General features: G+C 40.4%; 1 protein-coding gene and 1 pseudogene across 13 annotated transcripts in view; both read left to right on the top strand.

Annotated features, from left to right (window-relative positions):
* Window positions 1-25,610, top strand: part of LOC111953870 (aspartyl/asparaginyl beta-hydroxylase) — a 55,194-nt gene that overhangs the window by 12,114 nt on the left and 17,470 nt on the right. For 2 of the 13 annotated variants that reach the window (XM_070435612.1, XM_070435610.1), the window contains exons 4-11: window positions 1,410-1,601; window positions 3,401-3,451; window positions 4,629-4,697; window positions 11,070-11,114; window positions 21,663-21,731; window positions 22,498-22,707; window positions 23,387-23,428; window positions 23,629-23,661. In XM_070435612.1, coding sequence (XP_070291713.1) covers window positions 1,410-1,601; window positions 3,401-3,451; window positions 4,629-4,697; window positions 11,070-11,114; window positions 21,663-21,731; window positions 22,498-22,707; window positions 23,387-23,428; window positions 23,629-23,661 — 711 coding nt within the window. The remainder of the gene's footprint in view (window positions 1-1,409; window positions 1,602-3,400; window positions 3,452-4,628; window positions 4,698-11,069; window positions 11,115-21,662; window positions 21,732-22,497; window positions 22,708-23,386; window positions 23,429-23,628; window positions 23,662-25,610) is intronic. The other 11 variants (XM_070435611.1, XM_070435613.1, XM_070435614.1 and 8 more) reach the window with 11 other exon arrangements.
* On the top strand, window positions 15,109-18,133 carry LOC139023163 (uncharacterized abhydrolase domain-containing protein DDB_G0269086-like; annotated as a pseudogene).

The raw sequence follows: 25,610 nt of genomic DNA, 5'->3' as shown, positions 1-25,610 counted from the left end.
CATTTTCATCAAGGATCTCTCTGTACTTTGCTCCGTCGATCTTTGCCTCGATCCTGACTAGTCTCCCAGTCCCTGCCGCTGAAAAACATCCCCACAGCATGATGCTGCCACCACCATGCTTCACCGTAGGGATGGTGCCAGGTTTCCTCCAGACGTGACGCTTGGCATTCAGGCCAAAGAGTTCAATCTTGGTTTCATCATTCCAGATAATTTTGTTTCTCATGGTCTGAGAGTCTTTAGGTGTGTTTTGGCAAACTCCAAGCGGGCTGTCATGTGCCTTTTACTGAGGAGTGGCTTCTGTCTGTTCACTCTACCATAAAGGCATGATTGGTGGAGTGCTGCAGAGATGGTTGTCCTTCTGGAAGGTTCTCCCATCTCCACAGAGGAACTCCAGAGCTCTGTCAGAGTAACCATTGGTTTCTTGGTCACCTCCCTGAACAAGACCCTTCTCCTCCGATTGCTCAGTTTGGCTGGATAGCCAACTCTAGGAAGAGTCTTGGTGGTTCCAAACTTCTTCCATTTAGGAATGATGGAGGCCACTGTGTTCTTGGGGACCTTCAATGCTGCAGAAATGTTTTGGTACCCTTCTCCAGATCTGCGCCTCGTTACAATCCTGTCTCTGAGCTCTACGGACAATTCCTTCGACCTCATGGCTTGGCTTTTGCTCTGACATGCGCTCTCTTTTGCTCTGACACCTTATATAGCAGGTGTGTGCCTTTTACAAATCATGTAAAATCAATTGAATTTACCTCAGGTGGACTCCAATCAAGTTGTAGAATCWTCTCAAGGATGACCAATGGAAAACAGGATGCACCTGAGCTCAATTTCAAGTCTCATAGCCAAGGGTCTGAATACTTATGTAAATAAGGTATTTCAGTTTTTTATATTTTTTATAAATGTAGCAAAAAAATTGTGTGTAGATTGCTGAGGATTTATTTTAATTTTATACATTTTAGAATAAGGCTGTAACGTAACAAAGTGTGGAAAAAGTCAAGGGGTCTGAATAATTTCTGAAGGCACTGTATCTACAATACTGGCTCATCACTGACACTTTCCAGTTCACATAATGCCTAGCCTAATAGCTCTTGTCCTGTGTGGCCTAATAAAGGGACTAATAAAGACTTAACCAATCAAAGACAAGGACTAATGACTGTCCCTGACTGACTAAAAACACTGAGCAGGATTGGTTGCAGTACCTCTGCCATAGCTGACAGCGACATTTCAAAATTCTACACTTTCAGACGGCTACACTCTCAACTTTTAAAGGGGGTATTTTCTTGTCGCTTATACGCCTCTCTCTTTCCTGCATTACCATCCACTCTCTTCATTTCTCTTCCCTTCCCTCTCTCCATCCTCTATCCTCTCTCTCCTCTTCTCTTCCCCCTTGTTTTCCTCCTCTCTCTCGTCAGGCTTGACCAAAGAGGGCGGTGAAATTACTAATGAAAACGCAGATTCCCTAGAGGAAATCTTCGGTATTTTAGCCGAGGAGGGCTCAGATTGGTTTCACGGCTTCTTCACGTTTCTCTATGACGTGATCACTCCTCCCGTAGAGAAGGTGGAGGATCCAGAGAGTGAGACAGCAGAGGAGGAGGGTGATGCTGGTACGTCCCAGAACGGTGCTGGGGTTCAGGGCGTTATATTAGACCTACAGGATCAGTAGTCAAAAGCTCCTGAGCGTTCCACTCCTAGCTTCCCATCCATGAGGAGCAGAACGAGACTAGTCTACTGGGTGAGGTCTAAGGTCACCCAAAGGTCACCTCACCCCTCAACTCTAACTGGAGGAAATTGAAAATTGCGCTGGTCGTGTCAAAGGAAGGACAGTGTCTCTGTGAAAAGAATGTCTGAAAAGAGGATATTATGTTTTTGTCCTCCTCGACTTTGGACTTGCTGCTATGGTGCTTGCCATTGGGAATATTGGCCTGGACTTTTATGCTTTGCACTTTTTCTAAGCTTTTGCACTACTCATCGTTGTTGTGATGCACATATTCTTTGTTCTGGCTGAATTAATCATTTATGTGCTATTTAAATCTTTTAATTTTGTAATTTAAACTGAATTTGTCATTTCTGCTTTTAGACCATTGGTAAAAAAAGTTTTTAAAAAAGGGATTTGAATGTAATCAGTTAATCTATACTCTTAAAAGCCTTACAGTAATTCCCTTTAATCAGAAATGTCAATTTAGTATTTTATCTTTAGAACCAACCACTGACCATCCACATAACACTGTTCAGGCTTCTGATAACGTTGTATTTCACAGTTTATGTGTCTCACAAAAAAGTATGATGTCATGTATCCTTTTTAGCAGTGCAACATTGGATACTGCAGTACATGCCGTTTTCTATCCTCAAAAGCTTATGTCAGCAATGTTCACCTTTGTTGGATTAGCTTGCTGGGCTACTTGTAGTGATGTGATCTTCATTCAAAACATGCTGTATCTATTTGCACTGTCTATTCTAAGACTATGTCTAGCAGTCGCCTCGCTTTTCCCAGCAGTAGTATGTTCATTCAGTTTAGCAAGGATGACTACTTTGTCTAAATTCCTTTGACTCAATGGTATTAGGCCTACATCTGGAAAGGACTAACACTGAGTGTGTTGTTGGCGTGATGCTGGAATCTTGCACAAATGCATTGTGAATGACCAAATGACCACTGGATTTGCAACTCTGCACCGTTTTTGCATTTCTATTTGAAGGAAATGTGTGTTAAACTGTAACTGCTAATCAACCACCATGTTATTATTGGATTGAAGAGAAGTTTTCAAAGTTCACCCATCTCTTGCCAAACAGCCCCACAAAGCTCAGCCTGAACCCCAGAGTTTAGGAATGTCGTCCACATTGACTTTAAGCCATGTGTGCTAAGTATTTACGGAGGGGTTTAAGACTCTGTTTTCAGTTTCTTTATTTACCGAAGGTCACGATGACCAAGAGGGGGTGTATTTCTGTTCCAGACTGGAGGGACTATAGGCCAGAGTTTAGGCCATTTTTGGGGGGGRAAACTATTTTAAGTAGGCATATTGCAATATGTAGTACTAGTCTATTAATATCTTGATGTAAAATATCTGAACACTGCATTTTGTTTATTATGTGGTGAGGTAAAGTTTTAGCATCCGTCTAATAAATATGACTCGCAGTGTTGATGGAACTATTTTATGTATAGTGTCTACTATCTACAAACATGGGCACTATCAAAGATTATGGTCATCGATGAAGTGTTATGCCTTTTGTACAGGAGTGGATCATGACAGGAATAAGTGACTTCTTTCTGTTTCATATAGATTGAGCGACTGTGTCATATTTGCGGTATGATGCACAGTTTGCACTCTTATGAAATGGCACGTACAGTCCCCTCCGACATGGTCCATGCTGTGGCTAATATCTTTTTTTGTTTTTGTTTGTATGTTAGACGAAAAAGAGGGCAAAATTGCTGCTCCCAAAAAGGAAACGCTGAAAAAAGGCACTCCCCCCCCCCCCCCCCCCGGTTGGTTTCTCCCTGTGCGTGTTGACTTTGGCCTACATTTTGAGTTTTTTGCTAAACTCACTCATGACCCTTAATATTGCCTAGTAAATGGACCAACCCTCAACAAAAAAAACACACTGTGTCGAAATATGTGTCATTGTTGCTAATGGTTCTTCTTTCCTTTGACATAATTAGAGGACAAGAAAAAAGGTATCTTCCTTGAATGTCTTTTCCAGAATGATTTTATTCTCTTTGGGAATAAAAGTATCATTTGTCTGTGTGTGCGTACGTGTGTTTAAGTTGGAAAATTGATTTCTGGTGGGCATGACATGGCCACACTTTGTGTGAGAATCAACTTTCTCTGGACTGTGGCTCTTCACTCTGTTTGCGTGTGCACCATGGATTTTTAAACAGCCCTTTGACGGACAGTGCAGCAGTCAGGGATCAGAGGTAGAAGACTTCATACGTGGAAATATTGTATCACACACGTGGTGTTTTTGACCAAGAAGCAGGCCTCTTCATGCAACACCTCGGTCAAAACTGGGATTGAAATTAGCTTGTGTTGCACTGTTGCCTCTCATTTTGAAGAGAGAGAAKATAGAGTTGTGTCTTGTGTGTAGCCAACCAAGGCCTGAGTTTAAACTTGTTGTTCAAATGGGTATAGAGGTTGGATAATTGTTTACCGTCAATTTTATATCGCACTTTTCATCTGTTTTCTCCATTCAGAAGAGTGGGGTCAGAGCCAGGGATCAGCCATTCTTTTTTTACCTAGTCGGCTCTGAGATTTGAACCAGCAACTGTTCGGTTACTGGCCCAATGCTCCTAACCGCTTGGATAAGACGATCTGCTACTCGTACAGGCTGTTGTAAGGCAAAATTAAATCTCATTAGTGGATTGAAGTTGTTCCCTGTTCAGAATAGATCTCATTCTTTAAAAAAAATATATAATAATATATAGTTTGGTTACTTTTGGGTCTTATTGGACTTTTTTTCACAAGCCTACATGAAAGACCATAAACTAGGCACAACGTATTTGATGAACTTAAATGTGTTTTCAGAGACTGAATGACTGTTGACTTTGGTTTGATGATGCACTCTGGAATAGCATGATCACTTCTTCTTCATGTGACACACACTTAACTTTTGTTTCTCTTTGTCCCCTGAAAAAATTTCAGCTGAGAATATTGTAGAGGTTCCTGTTCCAAAAACAGAAAAGACAAAAGGTAGCCTACTATTTAATGGTGGTGAGTCTGTGAGTCTGTTGTATGAGTAAATTCTTGTTGACCATTGATGAAGCTAAAAAGCTCTTCCTTTCTTCATTTTTTTTTTTTTAAAGAAGCCTGTGGATGCTATGAAAAAAGTCAAACCTGAAGGTGCTTTAACTGATATTTAGTTTAAGTCCAGTTTCAGTGAGTTTTAATCTGTCAGGAAAATTGTAATGTGTGTTGCTAATGCGTGTGGTTTATCATTAATATAATCATCAGTCATACTTTCAAGACGTTGAGTTTTGAATCTGTAGTGGTTGTTATAAGGACACCTGTATTCATGCCCCAAACTTTCTGTGGGGCATGGACAAGAGTCAGAGGTACATTGGCCTAATGCTAATGATGTCTGTTGAGAAAGAAAGTATTTTTAATGACCTAAAACCCATGACTGTTGACACCTATATGATGGAGACATCCTTCTGCTCCAGGTCACCTTAAAGCAAATTTGTTTGCATCCAGGACGACTTCACATACTTGGGTCTAATTTCTCAATATTCTTAAGAGATTTTGGGTTAGGGGGATGAAGAGGGTGGCTATTGTAAAGCTACTAGTGTGAGTAGTTGTTTAACAGTAGAGCTCACCATTGTCTTACTTGTGAGTAGTTCATAGGCTTTGTGGTCCTTTGTAGCCCAGTTGGTTGAGCATGGCGCTTGTAACGACAGGGTAGTGGGTTCGATTCTCAGGATCACCCATACGCAAAACGCATGCACGCATAAAAGCGTCTGCTAAATGGCATATTATGATAACATTCGTTGACATACCTGACATAATTCACATATGCCTAACTGCGTAGATGTGTTCCACCATTTTCACACACATTTTCTTGCTAGTTACTGCGTTACATCTTTTTTTCTTCTTTTTTTTCCCTTTTTTTCTTTTCTTCTAAGGGGTGGATCAGCTTATTATTGTGGACAGATTGTTGCTTCCATCAATGTAATTGTCTGCATAATTTCCAATCCCCCATATATTTTTGGGGTAAATATATATATCTATACACGCATGCATACATATACACATATATGCATAYACATACCTATATAGACATACAGACTTTTTAAAAGAATATACCTTTATTATTATTCCCCGCAAACCCTACCACCGATCCCCCAATTGGAGTAAACTAATAAACACTTCGGCTTTTACCTTCAATTTATACATCTTATACACATTTTACAGACACAGTCTACTTTACAATAGTTCTCTCTTGTTTGTTCTTAGTCTTTCCTCTATTTCTGATGTCCATCCAGTTTGATTTCTATTTGTAACTGTGCTATTTCACAAAAGTTCCGAACCTATATACATTTTACAGATCCCGTATGTTTTACATTGTTTATYTTATTAGTCCCACCCTTCAGCTCCATTCAACCCATCTATCTCTCAACATCCTCCATTTCGGATTTCTATTTGCCWTATATTTTTCAACTGTGCTGTGATGCTTCACAAAATAATTGAACCTTTCTATTCTCATAGCTTCTACAGATTGTAAATTAAAAATAAACATTTTTGCTAAAATAATWATWATATTATTGATTGATTGACTATGGCTTTTCAAATCACCCAGTATTGCTATCTGTAGCGTTAGTTYTAGGCAAATGTTGCAATTCTTCAGCCATTCCTGGACCTGTGACCAAAAACAAGCTACATATGGTATTTTGGACATGATTTCCTTTTGATTTCCTTTTGAAACAACCGAAAGTGAGCAGGTGTAATCTGAATAAAGGGAAAAGACCCTTCTTGAACATAGGATGAGACATTCGTACAAATTTACTAGAGAACCAGTTTGGATTTAAGTATAACTTTTGTATGACTGATGCCTTTAGTGAGAGGTCTAATGCTTTAATATTTAATAATTTCTGCCCTCCAAATTCATATTCGTTATATAAATAGGCCCTTTTAATTTTATCTGGCTTGCCGTTCCGAATAAAATTGAATATTTTTTGTTCATATAATTTAAAAAGCAGGTCACTAGGTGTAGGCAAAACCATAAGCAAATAGGTMAACTGTGATATGACTAAAGAGTTAATCAGGGTGATTTTTCCACAGATAGACCGGTATTTTCCTTTCCATGGTAGCAAGATCTTATCTATTTTTGCTAACTTAATATAAAAATGTATTTGAGTGAGATAATTTCTTTCTTTTGGGATTTGTATACCGAGTATGTCCACATCTCCGTCAGACCATTTAATTGGTAAACTACATGGTAATGTTAAATTAGCATTTTTTTTGTGATCCAATACGTAATATTATCATAATTTGGTTTTAATCCAGAGAGGATAGCAAAAGTATCTAGATCCTCTATGAGGCCGTGGAGAGACTCTAATTGTGGTTTTAAAAGAAAACATGAATCATCAACGTACAATGACACCTTAGTTTTTAAGCCACAGATTTCTAATCCCTTAATATTATTGTTTGATCAAATCTTAACAGCTAACATTTCGATGGCAATAATAAATAGATATGCCGATAGTGGACAACCTTGTTTTACTCCTCTAGATAGTTTAAAACTTTCTGAGATGTAGCCATTATTTACTATTTTACACCTAGGGTTACTATACATAACTTTAACCCGTTTTATAAGAGATTCCCCAAAATTGAAATATTCTAGGCATTTATATATAAACTCCAGTCGTACTTTATCAAAGGCCTTTTCAACATCAGCTATGAAAACCAGGCCTGGTGTCCCCGATATTTCATAGTATTCTATTGTTTCCAGTACTTGTCTTATATTATCTCCAATGTATCGTCCATGTAAAAAACCTGTCTGATTAGGATGAATAATATCTGACAATACTWTTTTAGGATTTTTGCATCACAACACTGAAGTGTAAGAGGTCTCCAATTTTTTAAATGGACTGGATCTTTATATATACCACTTGGGTCCTGTTTCAGTAATAATGATATCAGACCTTCTTGTTGCGTGTCTGATAATCTAYMATTTATATAGGAGTGGTTAAAACAWGCTAATAATGGTCCTTTGAGTATATCAAAAAAAGTTTTGTATACTTCCACTGGTATGCCATCCAGCCCTGGAGTTTTCCCATCCTTAAAGGCCCCAATTGCATCAAGCAGTTCCTCCTCTGTAATTTGGCCTTCACATGAGTCTTTYTGTACAGATGTTAWTTTWMMWTWWTWWTWRGRAAAAAAATCCATACAWYTAGTTTCAGTTAGTGGAGATGGAGCCTGAAACGAAAACATATTCTTAAAGTACTTTACTTCCTCTTTGAAAATATAATTTGGTGATTCATGAGTGACTCCATCATTTGTAACAAGTTTTAATAMAWWWWWTTGGTAGCATTTCTATATTGAAGATTGAAAAAGAATTTGGTGCATTTTTCCCCATATTCCATCCAGTTCGCTTTATTTTTATAATATATTACACTGGATCTTTCTTGAATAAGTTCCTCCATTTCTTGTTGTTTTTCCTCTAACTTATTCTGTGCCTCTATGGTACCGTTTTTATTGCTATCTAACTGTACTGTTAGTCCTTAGTCCTTCCAATTTCCTTTGTTAATATGGACTCTTTTGATCTAAATTGCTTTTGTTTTATAGATGAGTACTGAATTGCATGGCCTCTAAAGGCACACTTAAAAGTGTCCCATACTATACGGGGATCTGCTGTACCTATGTTATGTCTGAAAAAGTCAGTTMTAAATTCTTCTGTCCTAGTTCTAAACAMTTTATCATCTAGTAGRCTTTGATTAAATTTCCAATATCCTCGMCCACGTGGAAATTCTGTAAGAGTAATATATATGCCAATTATGTGATGATCCGACTGCATTCTGTCCCCWATCAACACTTTTTAAACTTTTGGTGCCAGAGAGAATGGCATAAGAAAGTAGTCAAGACGACTAGCTTGATTAAGCCTCCGCCATGTATATCTCACTAGGTCAGGGTATTTAAGTCTCCATATATCCACTAATTCCAATATATCCATGACATTCATGATTTCCTTAAGTGCCTGAGGGTGATAGTTTTGTAGTGTGATTTCCTTTCTGGTCCATAGAGGTATTTAAGACCGTGTTAAAATCTCCAACCATAATAATAGAGTCTAGTGTTGCTTGTAGAGTTGATAAATTCTTATATATATTTTCAAAGAAGCTTGGATCATCATTATTCGGACCGTATATGTTAATAAGCCATATCTGTTTATTGTCCAATARCATATTTAAAATAATCCATATACCTTGAGGATCTGTTTGGACAATTTGCACATTTGGATCAAAATTATTGTTAATTAAAACCATCACCCCTTTTGAATTTCTTTGCCCATGGGAGAAATATATTTCCCCCCCCCCCAGTTCTTTTTCCCAAAAACTTCTAAAACTGATGAATGGGTTTCCTGTAAACAATAGATATTATATTCCTTCTCTTTTAGCCAGGTAAATACTGATCGTCTTTTCTTATCTGCTAGGCCATTACAATTGTAACTGGCTATACTTATTTCACCACTTACCATAATGAGACACAACTTTCAATTCTTTTTATCAAAATATATGTTTGTAAACGTACCATTAAAAAGTAACATGATGATTGAGTGTCTATATAGCTGTACCATGATGTTTGCATTGCTACTAAGTAAACCTCCAATTGGTCCCTACTATTCCATCCGCTAAAAGCCCTCCTCATCCCGAGTTGGGTTGTCATCCCAATGCTCGGCAGACCACCCTCGACCCCCTGTATCCCATAGCCCTGAACCGACTGGGATCCATCCTTTGAAAAGAGCACACAGTGCCATTTACCGAATTGAAGTAGATCAACTGCCAAATGCATTTCCATCGCCCTCACCTCGATTTGTATTATATATAGCTGTGGATCATCCTCTATTGTCCCTAACATCTTTTACTCCTTCGCAACAGTTGTGGGATACACACAACATACACCCACACACACTCAACCCATACCCCCCACACAACCATAAGTTCACATTCTCAACAATTGCACCATCCCAGAGCCCAACTCAAGATAGGTCTTGATTTACAAATGCACTTACAGTTGCAGCTGCATGAGAAGGCCTGCAAGACCATGCAAAAAATGGGCAGAAATTGAGAGATTTTATTTACCATTGTCACATCCTAGATGATGGAGGTCAAATGTACACCTTTTCACTGAAACACCCACAATACRGTCACCCGTATTGACCATATTCCCAAGCATCTCCATGCAGTCAGACTTTGATTTTGTGCCACCAGGGTCACAATATACCTCCTCTCTGAATGTCCGAGTGTGACCCCCTCCCCATGGGTTACTGCAGCTAGTGTTGCCAGCACTGCCACTGCCTGGGTGGGGGCACCCCACCGGAATCCCCACCGGCTAGGTACAAGGTCGTCAAGGTTCTCATTAGCAGCTTTGAGAATTTCCTTGTGTAGTATGCTCTCCCTTTAGGGGGCTTTGGCTTTGCAGGACCAACCCTGCCAAGSAGRCTCAGAATMTTGAGGGGGCAGTGCTGCTCTTGGTYTCTGACCTCATTTTGGCTGCATACAGACCGCTTACAGCAGGCACATAAAACAGTTAGGGACTTCTCCTTAGTATCTGGGTCATTCAGGTGGGTGTATAGGGTCATGGACCGTACCATTAAAATAGGATCATAAATAAATAATTTGATTTATTTTAAAAATGTAGTTCCCCATGATAGGACAATAAATAAATTAAATGTATAATTTATTTTAAAACTGTTCCACCATGATAGGACAATAAATAAGACGTATAATTCATTATAAAAGTATATCCATCATCTGAACAACATTGAAAGCCCTCACAGCAATACATTGGTTCTGGGATATGCAACCATTTCATTACTCACTCACTCGCATTACATCTTTAATCCATTCCTAAATGCCAATTGTGTGCCACCCTATGGGACTCCCAATCACAGCCGGATGTGATACAGCCTGGATTCGAACCAGGTACTATTGTGACGCCTCCTGCACTGAGATGCAGTGCCTTAGACCGCTGTGCCACTCGGAAGCCCTTCTAATAGTTAGCCTAATTTCAGTTTGTGACAAAACAAGCAAGTGTATCAATGATTTTTACAAAAGCAAAAATATTGTATTTTCAGCTGTTCGAAGCAGGTGTACAAATCCGAAAGTAAAAGATGCAAAAACAAAACTTAAGCATGGGAAGCATAGAACATAGAACAGATCTACYGCTTCTTAGACTTGCTTTAAATGAGTGTCAGAGCTAAGTGTCAGATCTATAACTCACATTTCWATGTGAATTTAATGGGGTCGCCCGAAAAGKTACATATTGCAGCTTTAAAGRTGCCTGAATTCTATCAACCATGGCTGTAATTTTATTGTGAAGTAGCTCTAATGTCCTTGGTGTTTTATTACTGTTCTTCCTCTCCCAAATCAGATGAGAGTCCTGGAGAGGTGGCTTCTAAAAAGAACAGAACAAAAGGTATCAGCATGTTGCATTTGGTTGTTAGACGAAAGTGAACTTCGTTGGTGTGTGATTGTTTTGCCTGACGTGCACTGACAACCGAATTTTGTCTTTGCTTGCATCCCTCATGGTTATTAAACTTGACAAAACGCTGTATTGATAATGAAATTTAAGATTGATTGATTATCCAAATTAGTCGACCAATTAATCGGTATGGCCGATTTAATTAGGGCCAATTTCAAGTTTTCATAACAATCGGTATTTTTGGACGCTGATTATGGGCGATTACATTGCACTCCACAAGAAGACTGCGTGGCAGGCTGACTACTTGTTACGTGAGTGCAGCAATGAGCCAAGTTAAGTTGCTAGCTAGCATTAAACTTATCTTATAAAAAACAATCAATCTTAACATAATCGTAGTTAACTACACATGGTTGATGATATTACTAGTTTATCTAGCTTGTCCTGCGTTGCCTATAATCAATGCAGTGCCTGTCACGATCGTTGTAAAGATGAGACCAAGGCGCAGCGTGAGTAGAGTTCCACATCATTTTAATCAACTGAAACTCACCTAACAAAACCACAAACAACCGAACGAAACGTGAAGCTACGAATAGTGCAGACAGGCAACTAAACATAGAACAAGATCCCACAACACAAAYGAGGAAAATGGCTACCTAAATATGATCCCCAATCAGAGACAACRATAAACAGCTGTCTCTGATTGGGAACCATATCAGGCCAACATAGACATACAAAAGCCCTAGACATACAAAAACTAGCGTACCCACCCTAGTCACACCCTGACCTAACCAAAATATATAGAAAAACAGAGATATCTAAGGTCAGGGCATGACAGTGCCTGTTAATTTATCATCGAATCACAGCCTATTTCGCCAGACGGGTGATGATTTAACAAGCGCATTCGTGAAATAAGCACTGTCATTGCACCAATATTTAGACTTAGGGATGCCACCCTAGATAAAATATGTAACGGTTCCGTATTTCACTGAAAGAATAAACGTTTTGTTTTCGAAATTATAGTTTCCAGATTTGACCATATTAATAATGACCTTAGGCTCGTATTTCTGTGTGTTTATTATAATTAAGTCTATGATTTGATATTTGATTGAGCAGTCTGACTGAGCAGTGGTAGGCAGCAGCAGGCTCGTAAGCATTCATTCAAACAGCACTTTCCTRCRTTTGCCAGCAGCTCTTCGCTGTGCTTCAAGCATTGCCCTGTTTATGACTTCAAGCCTATCAACTCCCGAGATTAGGCTGGYAATACTAWAGTGCCTATAAGAACATYCAATAGTCAAAGGTMTATGAAATACAAATGGTATAGAGAGAAATASTACTATAATTCCTAAAATAACTACAATCTAAAACTTCTTAACTGGAAATATTGAAGACTCATGTTAAAAGGAACCACCAGCTTTCATATGTTGTCATGTTCTGAGCAAGGAACTTAAAACGTTAGCTTTTTTACATGGCACATATTGCACTTTTACTTTCTTCTCCAACACTGTGTTTTTGCATTATTTAAACCAAATTGAACATGTTTCATTATTTATTTGAGGCTAAATTGATTKTATTTATGTATTACATTAAGTTAAAATAAAAGTGTWYATTCAGTATTGTTGTAATTGTCATTATTACAAATATATATATAAAAATCGGCSAATTTAATCGGTATCGGCTTTTTTTGGTCCTCCAATAATSGGTATCGGTGTTGAAAAATCATAATTGGTCGACCTCTAATCCTAATACGTAATGTGTGCCATAATCTGAATAACCTTGTTTTTCTGATGTGATTTGATTCGTTTGATTTAGTGGTGTTGAAATGACTGGAGTGAGTTGTTAGGATGAATCAACTCCATGAAGAGTTGTGGAATCATCCGCCATAAGATTCACATGTTGAACTCTAGTCCGGTCGGTGTGTTTTCTTAACACTTATTACCATGGATGTCATGTAATAAGAAAAKAACCCGGAATGTGCTAACGTAGTACCAGCAGCAACAAGGTGAAAACTGTAGATGTTCAATCTCAGCCTTGTTTTAGCCTATTGTCCTAAGGCTATTTGATCAACTATAATCTGTCATATGTATTGTAATAGCAGGACAAGCAAGCCATCCAGTCTGGATGCAGAAGTAGCAAAGCTGCAGAGGGAAGTCCTCAAACTCCAGAAGAAGAGACTGCAGCTGGAAATTGAGAAATTAATACTCAATCAGGAGAAAATAAAGATAGCAGGGAAATTAGAGTTTTAGTCGAGCGTGAACATTTTAAGCCCGGCCCGACCAGACCCTGAGGAGAGACAGGTGGTCAATGCTCTGCAGCTCGAAGCATGAGGCGGCCCAGAAAGCCGCCTCATGCTTTCTGGGCGGCTTTTACATGTTGAACTCAATGAATGTTACATGCTGAACTCAATGAGGAGAAATTGGGGGAGGAAATGTTACATGCTGAACTCAATGAGGAGAAAGTGGGGGAGGAAATTGAACATGAAGACAAAAGACAGGCTGAGAATATTCTTGCTAAAGAGGAGTAGGAGAGACAATTGGCCAGAATGCTGGAGCTCAAGAGGCAAGAGGTGTCCCAAAAGTCCAGGAAATGCTAGAGGCTTAACTCGGGAGAGGAAAGAGAGGCTGAGAGGAGAGCGCAGGAGTAAGCAGAGAAAGAAAGGCTAGAGAAGAGAGYGTTTTGAAGTAGTTCAAGGAGGGAGAAGAAAAAGAGGCTGAATAACTGTAGACTATACATTTCCTACACTGGTTTGGTTGTTACAATAAAGCATCACCGAACTATAGCCTGCATGTTGGAGTTTTTCTTAAATTTCATTAGCAATGTTGTGAACACGCTTTAGTGATCAATGGCTTTTCTCATACAGGTTAGATGTTTTCAAATGATCAGATAGCCGATTGGTAAAGTGCATGCACGCAAAAGAGTCATGGCAGAACCACAATACCCAATTACAGCATGATTTGGATAGCTGAGATCAACACCATAATCCTTGCATCAAGAGTGATGTCTTTGAATTTGAATAGCTGAAACTTCTATAATTTCCCCAAGAAATCGGATTTTAAAACTAACCTAACTATACTGCTAACCTTACACCTAACCCGATTTAATACAGAAACACAAATACAGAAACATCCAAATTTTGGATGTTTTCAAAATGAACATGGYGGGAAATGTTGTATTTTCAAATAATTTGTGTGACAATTGTGAAGAGTCTCAAAGGTAGCGACTAATTCAAATAAGACTTGAGTTACCATAGAACAGGCCYCAGTATCTGTGCGTTAGATGTCAACGTTGATTATGACRGCTCTCCTCTAATKSCCAGGAAGCSCCGTTACAAACTTCCATTAGACARCTCTGCAAGCGTTATGTCAAAATGCGTTTCTTAGTCACAGTRTGGATTTTTGCTGAGCAACAGTCTTCATTTACTCCCATTACAGCTGTTAATGTACTTCCTAAAAGTTCTAAATAAAAATGTACAAGAAACGAAGAAAAAAAAAGAAGCCTATTCGTTACCCCCAAGCACAGGTCGAAGTCTACAACCACTTAATACATTGGAAGTGCCGAAGAGGCAATTATTCGGTTGCTTGTACATAAAAAAAATAAAAAATAAACATTTTTTATTGGAAGTGCATACCGGCCGTAACGGGAGTAAATTAAGATARTTGCTCAGCAAAAATCCATATTTTGTGAGTAACAAACATATTTTGACATAAAAATTATTGCGGAGCTGTCTAATGGGAGTTTGAATTGGAGCTTCCTAGGCGTTAGGGACATCGCGAAGACACAGATACTGGGGCACATACATAACAATAATAACAAACCTCCTGGCATGTGCCACTGGCAGTGGGAAATAGGAGTGTTGACATACTGCCCTTTTAAAACAAGTTTCAAACCCCCAGAGCACCCAACAAGAGAACTTGGGAGGAAATTAAAGTCAGCATTAAAGGAACAGTTGAGAATGATCCATGARAAGATTGAAGCCCAAAAAATTGCCGAAATGGCTTTGGCTGAAGTGAGGAGTATACTGGCCAAAGAGGAGGAAGAGAGACAATTGGTCAATGCTCTGGAACTCAAGAGGCAAGAGGTGGCCCAAAAAGCCCAGGAAATGTTAGAGGCTCAACTTCGAGAGGAAAGAGAACAAGAAGAGAAAAGAGAGGCTGAGAGAAGAGCACATGAGCAAGCAGGGAAAGAGAGGCTGGAGAAAGAGCAACTGGAGCAGTTGGAGAGAGAAGAGAAAGAGAGGCTGGAGAAACAGAGTGAAGCTGAGGAGAAGGCAGAAAAAGAGCGATTGGAGAAGGAAAAGCTAGAGAAAGAGAGGATAGAAAAGAAAGAGCTGGAAAGGATGGAAAAAGAGAAGACTGGCTGCTCAATCCTTTTCCAAAGAGAAAGCAGAAAAAGAGAGACTAGAGAGGAAGGGTCGCCAAAGAGAAAGCAGAAAAGGAGAGGCTTGAGAAGGAACGGGTCGCCAAAGAGAAAGCAGAAAAGGAGAGGCTTGAGAAGGAACGGGTCGCCAAAGAGAAAGCAGAAAAGGAGAGGCTTGAGAAGGAACGGGTCGACAAAGAGAAAGCAGAAAGGGGAGGATTGAGAGGAACGGGTGCCAAAGAGAAAGCAGAAAAGGAGAGGATTGAGAAGGAACGGGCCGCCAAAGAGAAAGCAGAAAAGGAGAGGATTGAGAAGGAACGAGCGCCAAAGAGAAAGAGAAAAGGAGAGGATTGAGAAGGAACGGGCACTAAAGAGAAAGCAGAAAAGGAGAGGATTGAGAAGGAACGGGTGCCAAAGAGAAAGCAGAAAAGGAGAGGATGGAGAAGGAACGGGCCGCCAAAGAGAAAGCAGAAAAGGAGAGGCTTGAGAAGGAACGGGCCGCCAAGAAAAAGCAGAAAAGGAGAGGCTTGAGAAGGAACGAGCCACCAAAGAGAACAGCGAAAAGGAGAGGGTTGAGAAGGAAGAGCCGCAAAGAAAAAGCAGAAAAGGAGAGGCTTGAGAAGGAACGGGCCGCCAAAGAAAAAGCAGAAAAGGAGAGGCTTGAGAAGGAACGGCGCCAAAGAAAAAGCAGAAAAGGAGAGGATTGAGAAGGAACGGGCCGCCAAAGAGAAAGCAGAAAAGGAGAGGATTGAGAAGGAACGGGCCGCCAAAGAGAAAGCAGAAAAGGAGAGGATTGAGAAGGAACGGGCGCCAAAGAGAAAGCAGAAAAGGAGAGGATTGAGAAGGAACGGGCCGCCAAAGAGAAAGCAGAAAAGGAGAGGATTGAGAAGGAACGCCGCCAAAGAGAAAGCAGAAAAGGAGAGGATTGAGAAGGAACGGGCCGCAAAGAGAAAGCAGAAAAGGAGAGGATTGAGAAGGAAGGGCCGCCAAAGAGAAAGCAGAAAAGGAGAGGTTGAGAAGGAACGGGCCGCCAAAGAGAAAGCAGAAAAGGAGAGGCTTGAGAAGGAACGGGCCGCCAAAGAGAGCAGAAAAGGAGAGGATTGAGAAGGAACGGGCCGCAAAGAGAAGCAAAAAGGAGAGGATTGAGACGGAACGGGCCGCCAAAGAGAAAGCAGAAAAGGAGAGGATTGAGAAGGAACGGGCCGCCAAAGAGAAAGCAGAAAAGGAGAGGATTGAGAAGGAACGGGCCGCCAAAGAGAAAGCCGAAAAGGAGARGATTGAGAAGGAACGGGCCGCCAAAGAGAATGAGAGACTGGAGAAAGAACAGCTAGCCAAAGAGAAGGGGAGACTGGAGAAAGAACGGCTAACCAAGGAAAACGCAAAGAAGGAAAAGGAAGACAGCGAAAGGGTGGAGAAAGAGCGTGTTGCCAAAGAGAGAGCAGAGAAAGAACGGGTAGCAAAGGAATCTGAAAAGGAGAGGATGGAGAGAGAAAGGGTACCGAAGGGAAAGGAGAGAGAACGGGTAGCCAAAGAGAGGGCAGAGAAGGAGAGAGCAGAGAAAGAGCARCAAGCCAAAGAGTTAGCTGCTAAAGAAAAGGAGAGAGCAGCGGTAAAAGGACACTTAGTCAAAGAAAAGACTGCAAAGGCCAAGGTTGAGACAGAGCAATTACCCAAGATAGAGAGAGAACAGTTACCTAAGGCGAAGGCAGGGAAGGAGAGAGCAGAAAAAGAGCGTCTACTCAAAGAAAAGATAGATGGGGAGAGAGTTGTGAAAGAGAAAAGAGCCAAACAGGCAAAAGAGGAGATGCCAGAGAAAAATGCAAACAACTTCACAACTACAAGCAAGAAGGAAAAAATAATGGCTATAAGAGACCTTCTGAAGCCTAAAGCCACCAAGGTGAACAAGAAATGGAACTTCACAGGATGATGATCCTTCAATTACAAAACCGACAACTATCCCCTCCTCCCTAAAGGCACTTCTGTAGATCTGAAGGGATTGGAAAGAGCTAAGCAATGCAGTGCATGCTTCACATTTTCCTTCTGATAGGCTGGATGGATTCTCTGCCATATTGCTACACCTTTCCAACCCCTTCAGATCTACAAATGTGTCTAAGGAGGAGGGGCTAGGAATTGATTTACAATTGAGCCAATATAATTGATGGCGCTGAATTTAAATCACGTTCATGCCAATGCTAAATATGTTATGGCTGATCTGTGATAATCAACTTTGGTTTTGGTCTTTGGTTCTTACAAATCAGAGCCTTGTCCTCCCCTTTTTGGTAAATTGTTATGATACAATACGAATGATTGATTGATTTATTGGGAAAAATATGCACCGAGTACAACCCAGCAGATAACATGTTATAGAGATTCCACTTGTGTCCAACATGTACCCTGATATATATATATATACACATACATACATGCATGCATGCATACATACTGTATAATCATTAAAGAAAGATGGGTACCTGCACACTGCTAAATGCTCCCATAGATACACCTGCGGAAGCATTCATTCAAATTGTGGGAGCATTCATTAGTGTGTGAGTCTTTCTTTCTGTCTTTCTTTCATTAGTGTACGTTCTGTACCCTTCACCTGCAAGTCACTGAATACACTACTTTGAAACTAGTTACAATGCAATAAAATGCAATTTTGACATGTGTGTGTTTTACTGTATTTTTTACTTTGCTACAAATTTTTACATCATCCTATCACTTTCTAACATAGGTGTTAATGTCATAATAATGTMAAAAGATATTGAATTATATACAGACTAAAGACAAGGTATGCTCATTGGCTTGAAGTGATTGTTTGTTTAGATTAGAAAATGAAACAGAATATTTATGTTAGTATAAGGCACAGCTGTCAAACTCRTTCCACGGAGGGCTGAGTGTCTGTGGGTTTTYGCTCCACCCTTGTACTTGATTGATGAAKTCAGGTCACTAATTAGTAAGGAACTCCCATCACCTGGTTGTCTAGGTCTTAACTGAAAGGAAAAAACAAAAACCAGCAGACACTAGGCCCTCCATGGAATGAGTTTGACACCCCTGGTATAAGGTGTTTCTCAGTGAGTTCAAATGGCTATCATAAATATGCATTGCCACACAGATTTTCAAACAATGAGTGCTATAAACTGGGTGGTTCAAGCCCTGAATGCTGATTGGCTGACAGCCATGGTATATCAGACCGTATACCACAGGTATGACAAAACATTTCTTTTTAATTACGTTGGTAACCAGTTGATAATAGCAATAATGCACCTCAGGGTTTGTGGTATATGGCCAGTATACCACGGCTAATGGCTGTATCCAGGCGTTGCGTCGTGCCTAAGATCCACCTTTAGCCGTGGTATATTGGCCATAYACCACACCCCCTCAGGCCTTAATGCTTAATTGAAAACTATCAAATGTGTGCTATCAGCTGTCTTTCTTTCATTCGTTTTGAATTGAAACAAATGAGTGTTTTTCTACTCTTTGCTTGCTTTTCAGTTATATGCTGGTTAAATAMTGTTTTGTGTTAACTTGATAGGTGTTTTTGTCTGATGACAATAAGATTTACTTTTGCTTTCTGAAGAATCTTCAGCATGGCCTGGGCACTTCTTTACATATTACTTGAAACATCTCATGAAACAAGGCCGTAGCTACATTTTCTTTTCTTAGAGACTTGATGATGCCTTTTTTGTGCAACATACCAACTTCTTGGAGTACTCTTTTTGTCATTTACCAGTTGTAAATGGTACCTTTGCTGTATTTTTTTACTGCTGTAAAGTTAATATTTAGAAATTGCATGACAGAAAAAATACTACCTTTTTAAATCTTTGTTTTTATGTTTGTCTGTTGTTTGAAACAGCCTTGGTGTATTTTCATAATATGATGTAGGCCTTTTCTTGCTTTGGTGAAASTAAAATCTCACTAGGTACTGGCAGTATGGATGAAGTTGGTGTATTTTGTTAAATCGTGTCATTGCTGACATTGCAATGATGCCAGATAAGTAAAGCTTTTGTCCTCAAGCCACTTTGATTATTAAAGAGATTTCCTCAAATTGGCGTGTGTGCTCTTTCAATAGGCAGATGTTGTAGCCAAGCCCAACGTGTTTCATATGTACAGTACCAGTCAATGTTTGGACACACCTACTGATTCAAGGGATTTTCTTTATTTTTTACTATTTTCTACATTGTAGTTAGTAGTGAAGACATCAAAACTATGAATTAACACATATGGAGTCATGTAGTAACACACAAAACTGTTAAGCAAATCTAAATATATTTTAGATCTTAGATTCTTCAAAGTAGCCAGTCTTTGCCTTGATGACAGCTTTGACACGCTTGGCATTCTCTCAACCAGCTTCAACAGTAATGCTTTTCCAACAGTCTTGAAGGAGTTCCACATATGCCGAGCACTTGTTGGCTGCTTTTCTTCACTCTGCGGTCCAACTCATCCCAAACCAACTCAATTGGGTTGAGGTTGGGTGATTGTGGAGGCCAGATCATCTGATGCAGCACTGGTCAATAGCCCTTACACAGCCTGGAGGTGTGTTGGGTCATTGTCCTGTTGAAATACAAATGATAGTCACTAAGTGCAAACCAGATGGGATGGCGTATTGCTGCAGAATGCTGTGGTAGCCATGCTTGTTAAGTGTGCTTGAATTCTAAATAAATCACGGACAGTGTCACCAGCAAAGCACCCGCTACCATCATACCTCCTCCTCCAAGCTTCAAGGTGGAACCACACATGCGGAGATCATCTGTAGATCTACTCTGCGGAACAATAATCTCAAATTTGGACTCATCAGACCAAAGGACAGATTTCCTCCAGTCTATGTCCATTGTTTGTGTTTCTTGGCCCAAGCAAGTCTCTTCTTGTTATTGATTTCCTTTAGTAGTGGTTTCTTTGCAGTAATTCGACCACGAAGGCCTGATTCACGCAGTCTCGTCTGAACAGTTGATGTTGAGATGTGTCTGTTACTTGAACTCTGTGAAGCCTTTATTTGGTCTGCAATTTCTGAGGCTGGTAACTCTAATGAACTTATCCTCTGCAGCAGAGGTAACTCGGGTCTTCCTTTCTGTGGCGGTCCTCAAGAAAGCCCATTTCTCATAGCGCTTGATGGATTTTGCGACTGCACTTGAAGACATTCAAAGTTCTTGAAATTTTCTGTGTTGACTGACCTTCATGTCTTAAAATAATGATGGACTGTCGTTTCTCTTTGCCTGTTTGAGCTGTTCTTGCCATAATATAGACTTGTCTTTTACAAATAGGGCTATCTTCTGTATACCACCCTACCTTGTCACAATACGACCAATTGGCTCAAAAGCATTAAGAGGAAAGAAATTCCACAAATTAACTTTTAACAAGGCACACTGTTAATTGAATGCATTCCAGGTGACTACCTCATGAAGCTGGTTGAGAGAATGCCAAGAGTGTGCGAAGCTATCATCAAGGCAAAGACTGGCTACTTTGAAGATTCTCAAATATAAAATATATTTAGATTTTTCTTAACACTTTTTTTGGTTACTAGATGATTCTATGTGTGTTATTTCATAGTTTTGATTCCTTCACTATTATTCTACAATGAGTAGGTGTGTCCAAACTTTTGACTGGTACTGTATGTATTATATGTTCTTCACTTGAGTAGTAGTAGTGACCTATTCTCTCAGATTGCCAACAGCTGTGATATGTGATTAATTAATTGTCAATGTTGACATTACTTAGGGCAGGCCAGGACTGTGTAGGGTCCCCTTAAAATATCCATCCAATAATCCAAACACGATGAGGGGGCGTTAATAGTTCAGAATGTCATGGAGTTGAAGATGCCATAGATTCTGCTATGGGACTGATGGCCCATGGAAGTATGTCCATACTTGTTGGATCAGGCACTGTTACAACAAACTGTAAACCCAAGTCAGTTGTATTCATATGACTTCTTTCATTTCCTTTTCATGTTCCTCAGTCATTTATTTACTTCATTTTTTTGCCTTTTTCTTTCCTCTTTGGTCATTATCACTTCTTGTAAAATGTACCGTATGTATGTTCTCAAATCAATCATATTCCTGACAGTTGAAATTGATACCCTTGTGAAATGCAGTTATKTTTGGGATTGGAAATTCTAGAGCTGTGTGGTGGTGAGAAATGGGATATTTTTTTGACGTAATGTTTCACATGCCCACATGAACATTTCCAAACGAACAGGAGTGAAGGAGAGGCCGGTTTCTCTGGTGCAGAAGGAAGCCAAGGAGGAATCTGCTGTGGAAGAACAAAGTAAGAACACACCTTATTGAGACTGATTGGTCCCTGCACTGAATCCCACAMACTTAAATGTCCCTTCACATTGCATATAGCAAGGTATTATCTTCCGTATAGCACATACCCAGACATGCTCTTCTTACTCCAAAAACACAGATGCATAATGTGAGCGACAATGAGGATGTGATGTCAAAGATGCCTGTGGACATATCCTCACCAGTATTGTTTCTTTTGGGGGGGTTTTAGGGGACCGGTTCGAGTGGGTGTAGAATGGGTTAGGGTGGCTGTAAAGGTCACTCAAATGACACCCTCKTGGCATATGGGCTTATTTGTTTTCAGAAAAGGCATTTGTCCTGTCCTACAGCTAACCATCCATTGACCACATATTCTCAGTTGATCATAAAAACATCTTAAAACGCCACCAAGGGTAGAATAGGTGCGCTCGGATTAGATTAGGACCAATGAAATGACCCACAACCTGTACACACATTCTCTGGTCTGGTGGTGGTGTTTGGTCAGAGACCATCACGGTAGGAACATATTTGAATGAAAAACGTATGCGTGACTTCCGGCCGGCAGAATCCCATAGAGCTACAATGACAAACTACGATGGGGTTGTGCTACACTGCCTGGACATACAGTCCAAAAGCAAAGTAACTTGTGATTTGTATCTTGAAGATCAGTAAAACTCCCCCTTAAGACCGATGCGTTTCGACAATCATGGCTTCATAAGGATATAGTCCTTGGCCTAAATCCTTTGATTGTAAAATTCAACTTTTAGCCGAGCCCATTGTGGAGGAAGTCATCCAGACAACAGAGGGGACTGAGGAAGAAGAGCAGCTTCCACCGAACCCATCACAGGAGCAGCAGGCTCCTGAAGGTGAGAGTCCGGACGCAGTGGGAACTCCAGACAAATTAGAAGATGCAACTGAGGAAGCTTTTGAGGGGAAACTGGCGGTTGAGGCTGAGGCTGCTGTCCAGGTAGAGGAAAGTGAGTACCCCTCTTGAGAAAACATTGTTCATCCTTCTCCCACCAAGAGTGCCAGTATCACCTGGTAAATATTGCCACGGCTCATACCAACTGCTGTTCAATTTCCTCCATGTGTAGCTATGCACTATCCCACCAATGTGCCCATCTGTTGGCAAACAGTTTGWGGGGAGATGCGTACTGTGTCCATTCATAAAAAATCCATTCTGTTGCTGTGCTTCATTACAGAATTATCCATTAAGTTTCATGTGACAGCTTATCCTGAGGGGAATGCAATCAAAAGCTGCTATTGCATAAACCTGCTTGGCCCAGTGCCCCCTCTCATATTCCAATTAAAAATGTTGGTTAAATAGGACCTGGATGTTGATTTGGGGGCCATGAAAACCACATGGAAAAAGAAATTGCGGTTGGGTTGGTCATTAAAGAAAAGCAGGGACCACCCGAAAAGGCAGCAGGAGCGTTTCTAAAGCTGAATGGCAACTGCACCAACTCATGCGACAACCTTAAAGGGGCAATCTGTATTTCAGTGACAAAGGGTTTTATAATAACAAAGGGTAACACCACGGTTTTTGTAACATGCTGAGGGATGGGGCTAGAGAAGGCACATAGTTTGAATTCCAGTTTAACACAGTTTAAAGAATGTATTCCCTCTTCCTCAAGCTTCCTGCCAATGTCATTTCAGCTGCTGTCCCTCTCCCGCCGATATCAGATGATTTTGTCCCAGGTATGTTTTGGATCTTCCCTTGATGAAAAGTGACGACATAGCCATTGATATTACATTGTGTATCAGAATATTTTATAATGAATCACAAAATAGACTAACTCATACTGTAACTACTTACCATACCTGTAGCCTCATTAGCTGCTGTGTGTTTAGTATGATAGCTAGAACAAATAATATGATGTTTGATATCTCTCCTTTAGATGACAGTAGAGATGAAGCAACACAACCTTATGGTTAGTGTATGTGTATATACTCTATATACACAGTTGAAGTCGGAAGTTTACATACACTTAGGTTGGAGTCATTAAAACTCATTTTTCAACCGCTCCACAAATTTCTTGTTAACAAACTATAGTTTTGGCAAGTCGGTTAGGACATCTAATCACAAGTCATTTTTCCAACAATTGTTTACAGAAAGATTATTTCACTGTATCACAATTCCAGTGGGTCAGAGGTTTACATACTGTACACTCAGTTGACTGTGCCTTTAAACAGCTTGTAAAATTCCAGAAAATTATGTCATGGCTGTAGAAGCTTCTGATAGGCTAATTGACATCATTTGAGTCAATTGGAGGTGTACCTGTGGATGTATTTCAAGGCCTACCTTCAAACTCAGTGCCTCTGCTTGACATCATGAGAAAATCAAAAGAAAGCCAATACCTCAGAAAAACATTTGTAGACCTCCACAAGTCTGGTTCATCCTTGGGAGCAATTTCCAAACGCCTGAAGGTACCACGTTCATCTGTACAAACAATAGTACGCAGGTCAGAGGGACTGGACACCAAGTGCAGTCGGGCACCCCCAACCCCATCACCAGGACCTGGCACATACTTGGGTCCAAGGTGGCTGGTGGGAAACCGCTTGTGGCCCTATCGGAGCCCACTTCCTTTATATTGGCTGCTGGGTCTTGGGACTTGCAAGTAATCAACAATGGGCCTCTCATAGGTCACCCTTTCTTGTTCCCTCTTCATTGGGGCACCACACAGGTCAATAGTGTCAGCTTCATTGTGAGCCTCCTGGCCATCCCGTGGGTTGCAAACATCCTCAAAGTGCCTGACCCCAAGGTTTTTGATCCCACTCCACCGTATTGATACGCATTTGGATTTGGGACGGTGCCAATTGGTGTTGTTTTAAGTTGTTCCCGGTTCTTATTTGCAGCCATGTATCATATAATAAAACATAAAAGCCAGGAACTGACAAAGAAAATGCGTTGGCAGCGGAGGGTTTAACACTAACCTTAGCCATAATTTAAACTCTGTTTTCACAATCCATGACATTTATAGTAAAAATCCCTGTCTTAGGTCAGTTAGGATCACCACTTTTTTAAAGATGTGAAGGTCAGAATAAAGTAGAGAGAATGGTTTTATCTCAGCTTTCATTTCTTTCATCACATTCCCGGGTCAGAAGTTTACATACACTCATTAGAATCTGGTAGCAGAGCTGGTGTAACTGAGTCAGGTTTGTAGGCCTCCTGCTCGCACACGCTTTTTCAGTTCTGCCTACAAATGTTCTATAGGATTGAGGTCAGCTTTGTGATGGCACTCCATACCTTGACTTTGTTGTCCTAAGCCATTTGCCACAACCTTTGAAGTATGCTTGGGGTCATTGTCCATTTGGAAACCCATTTGTGAAGCTTAACTTCCTGACTGATGTCTTGAGATGTTGCTTCAATATATCCCATAATTTTCTTGCCTCATGCCGCCATCTATTTGTGAAGTGCACCAATCCCTCCTGCAGCAAAGACACCCCCACAACATGGATGCCACCCCGTGCTTCACGATTGGGATGATGTTCTCTCAGCTTGCATGCCCCCCCCCTTTTCCTTCAAACATATCGATGGTCATTATTGGCCAACAGTTCTATTTTTGTTTCATCAGACCAGAGGACATTTCTCCAAAAAGTACAATATTTGTCCCCATGTGCAGTTGCAAACCGTAGTCTGGCTTTTTATGACGGTTTTGGAGAAGTGGCTTCTTCCTTCTGGAGCGGCCTTTCAGGTTATGTGGGTATGACTCGTTTTACTGTGGATATAGATACTTTTGTACCTGTTTCCTCCAGCAGACTTCACAAGGTGCATTGCTGTTGTTCTGGATTGATTTCTTTTCGCACCAAAGTACATTAATCTCTAGGAGACCGAGCGGTATGATGACTGCGTGGTCCCGATGTGTTATTAACCATGCTA

The sequence above is a fragment of the Salvelinus sp. IW2-2015 genome, linkage group LG27 (assembly GCF_002910315.2).
Source record: "Salvelinus sp. IW2-2015 linkage group LG27, ASM291031v2, whole genome shotgun sequence".
NCBI classification, from domain to species: Eukaryota; Metazoa; Chordata; class Actinopteri; order Salmoniformes; family Salmonidae; genus Salvelinus; species Salvelinus sp. IW2-2015.
Note: the sequence above shows the minus strand (reverse complement) of the source record. Positions and strands in the feature narration are given on the sequence as shown.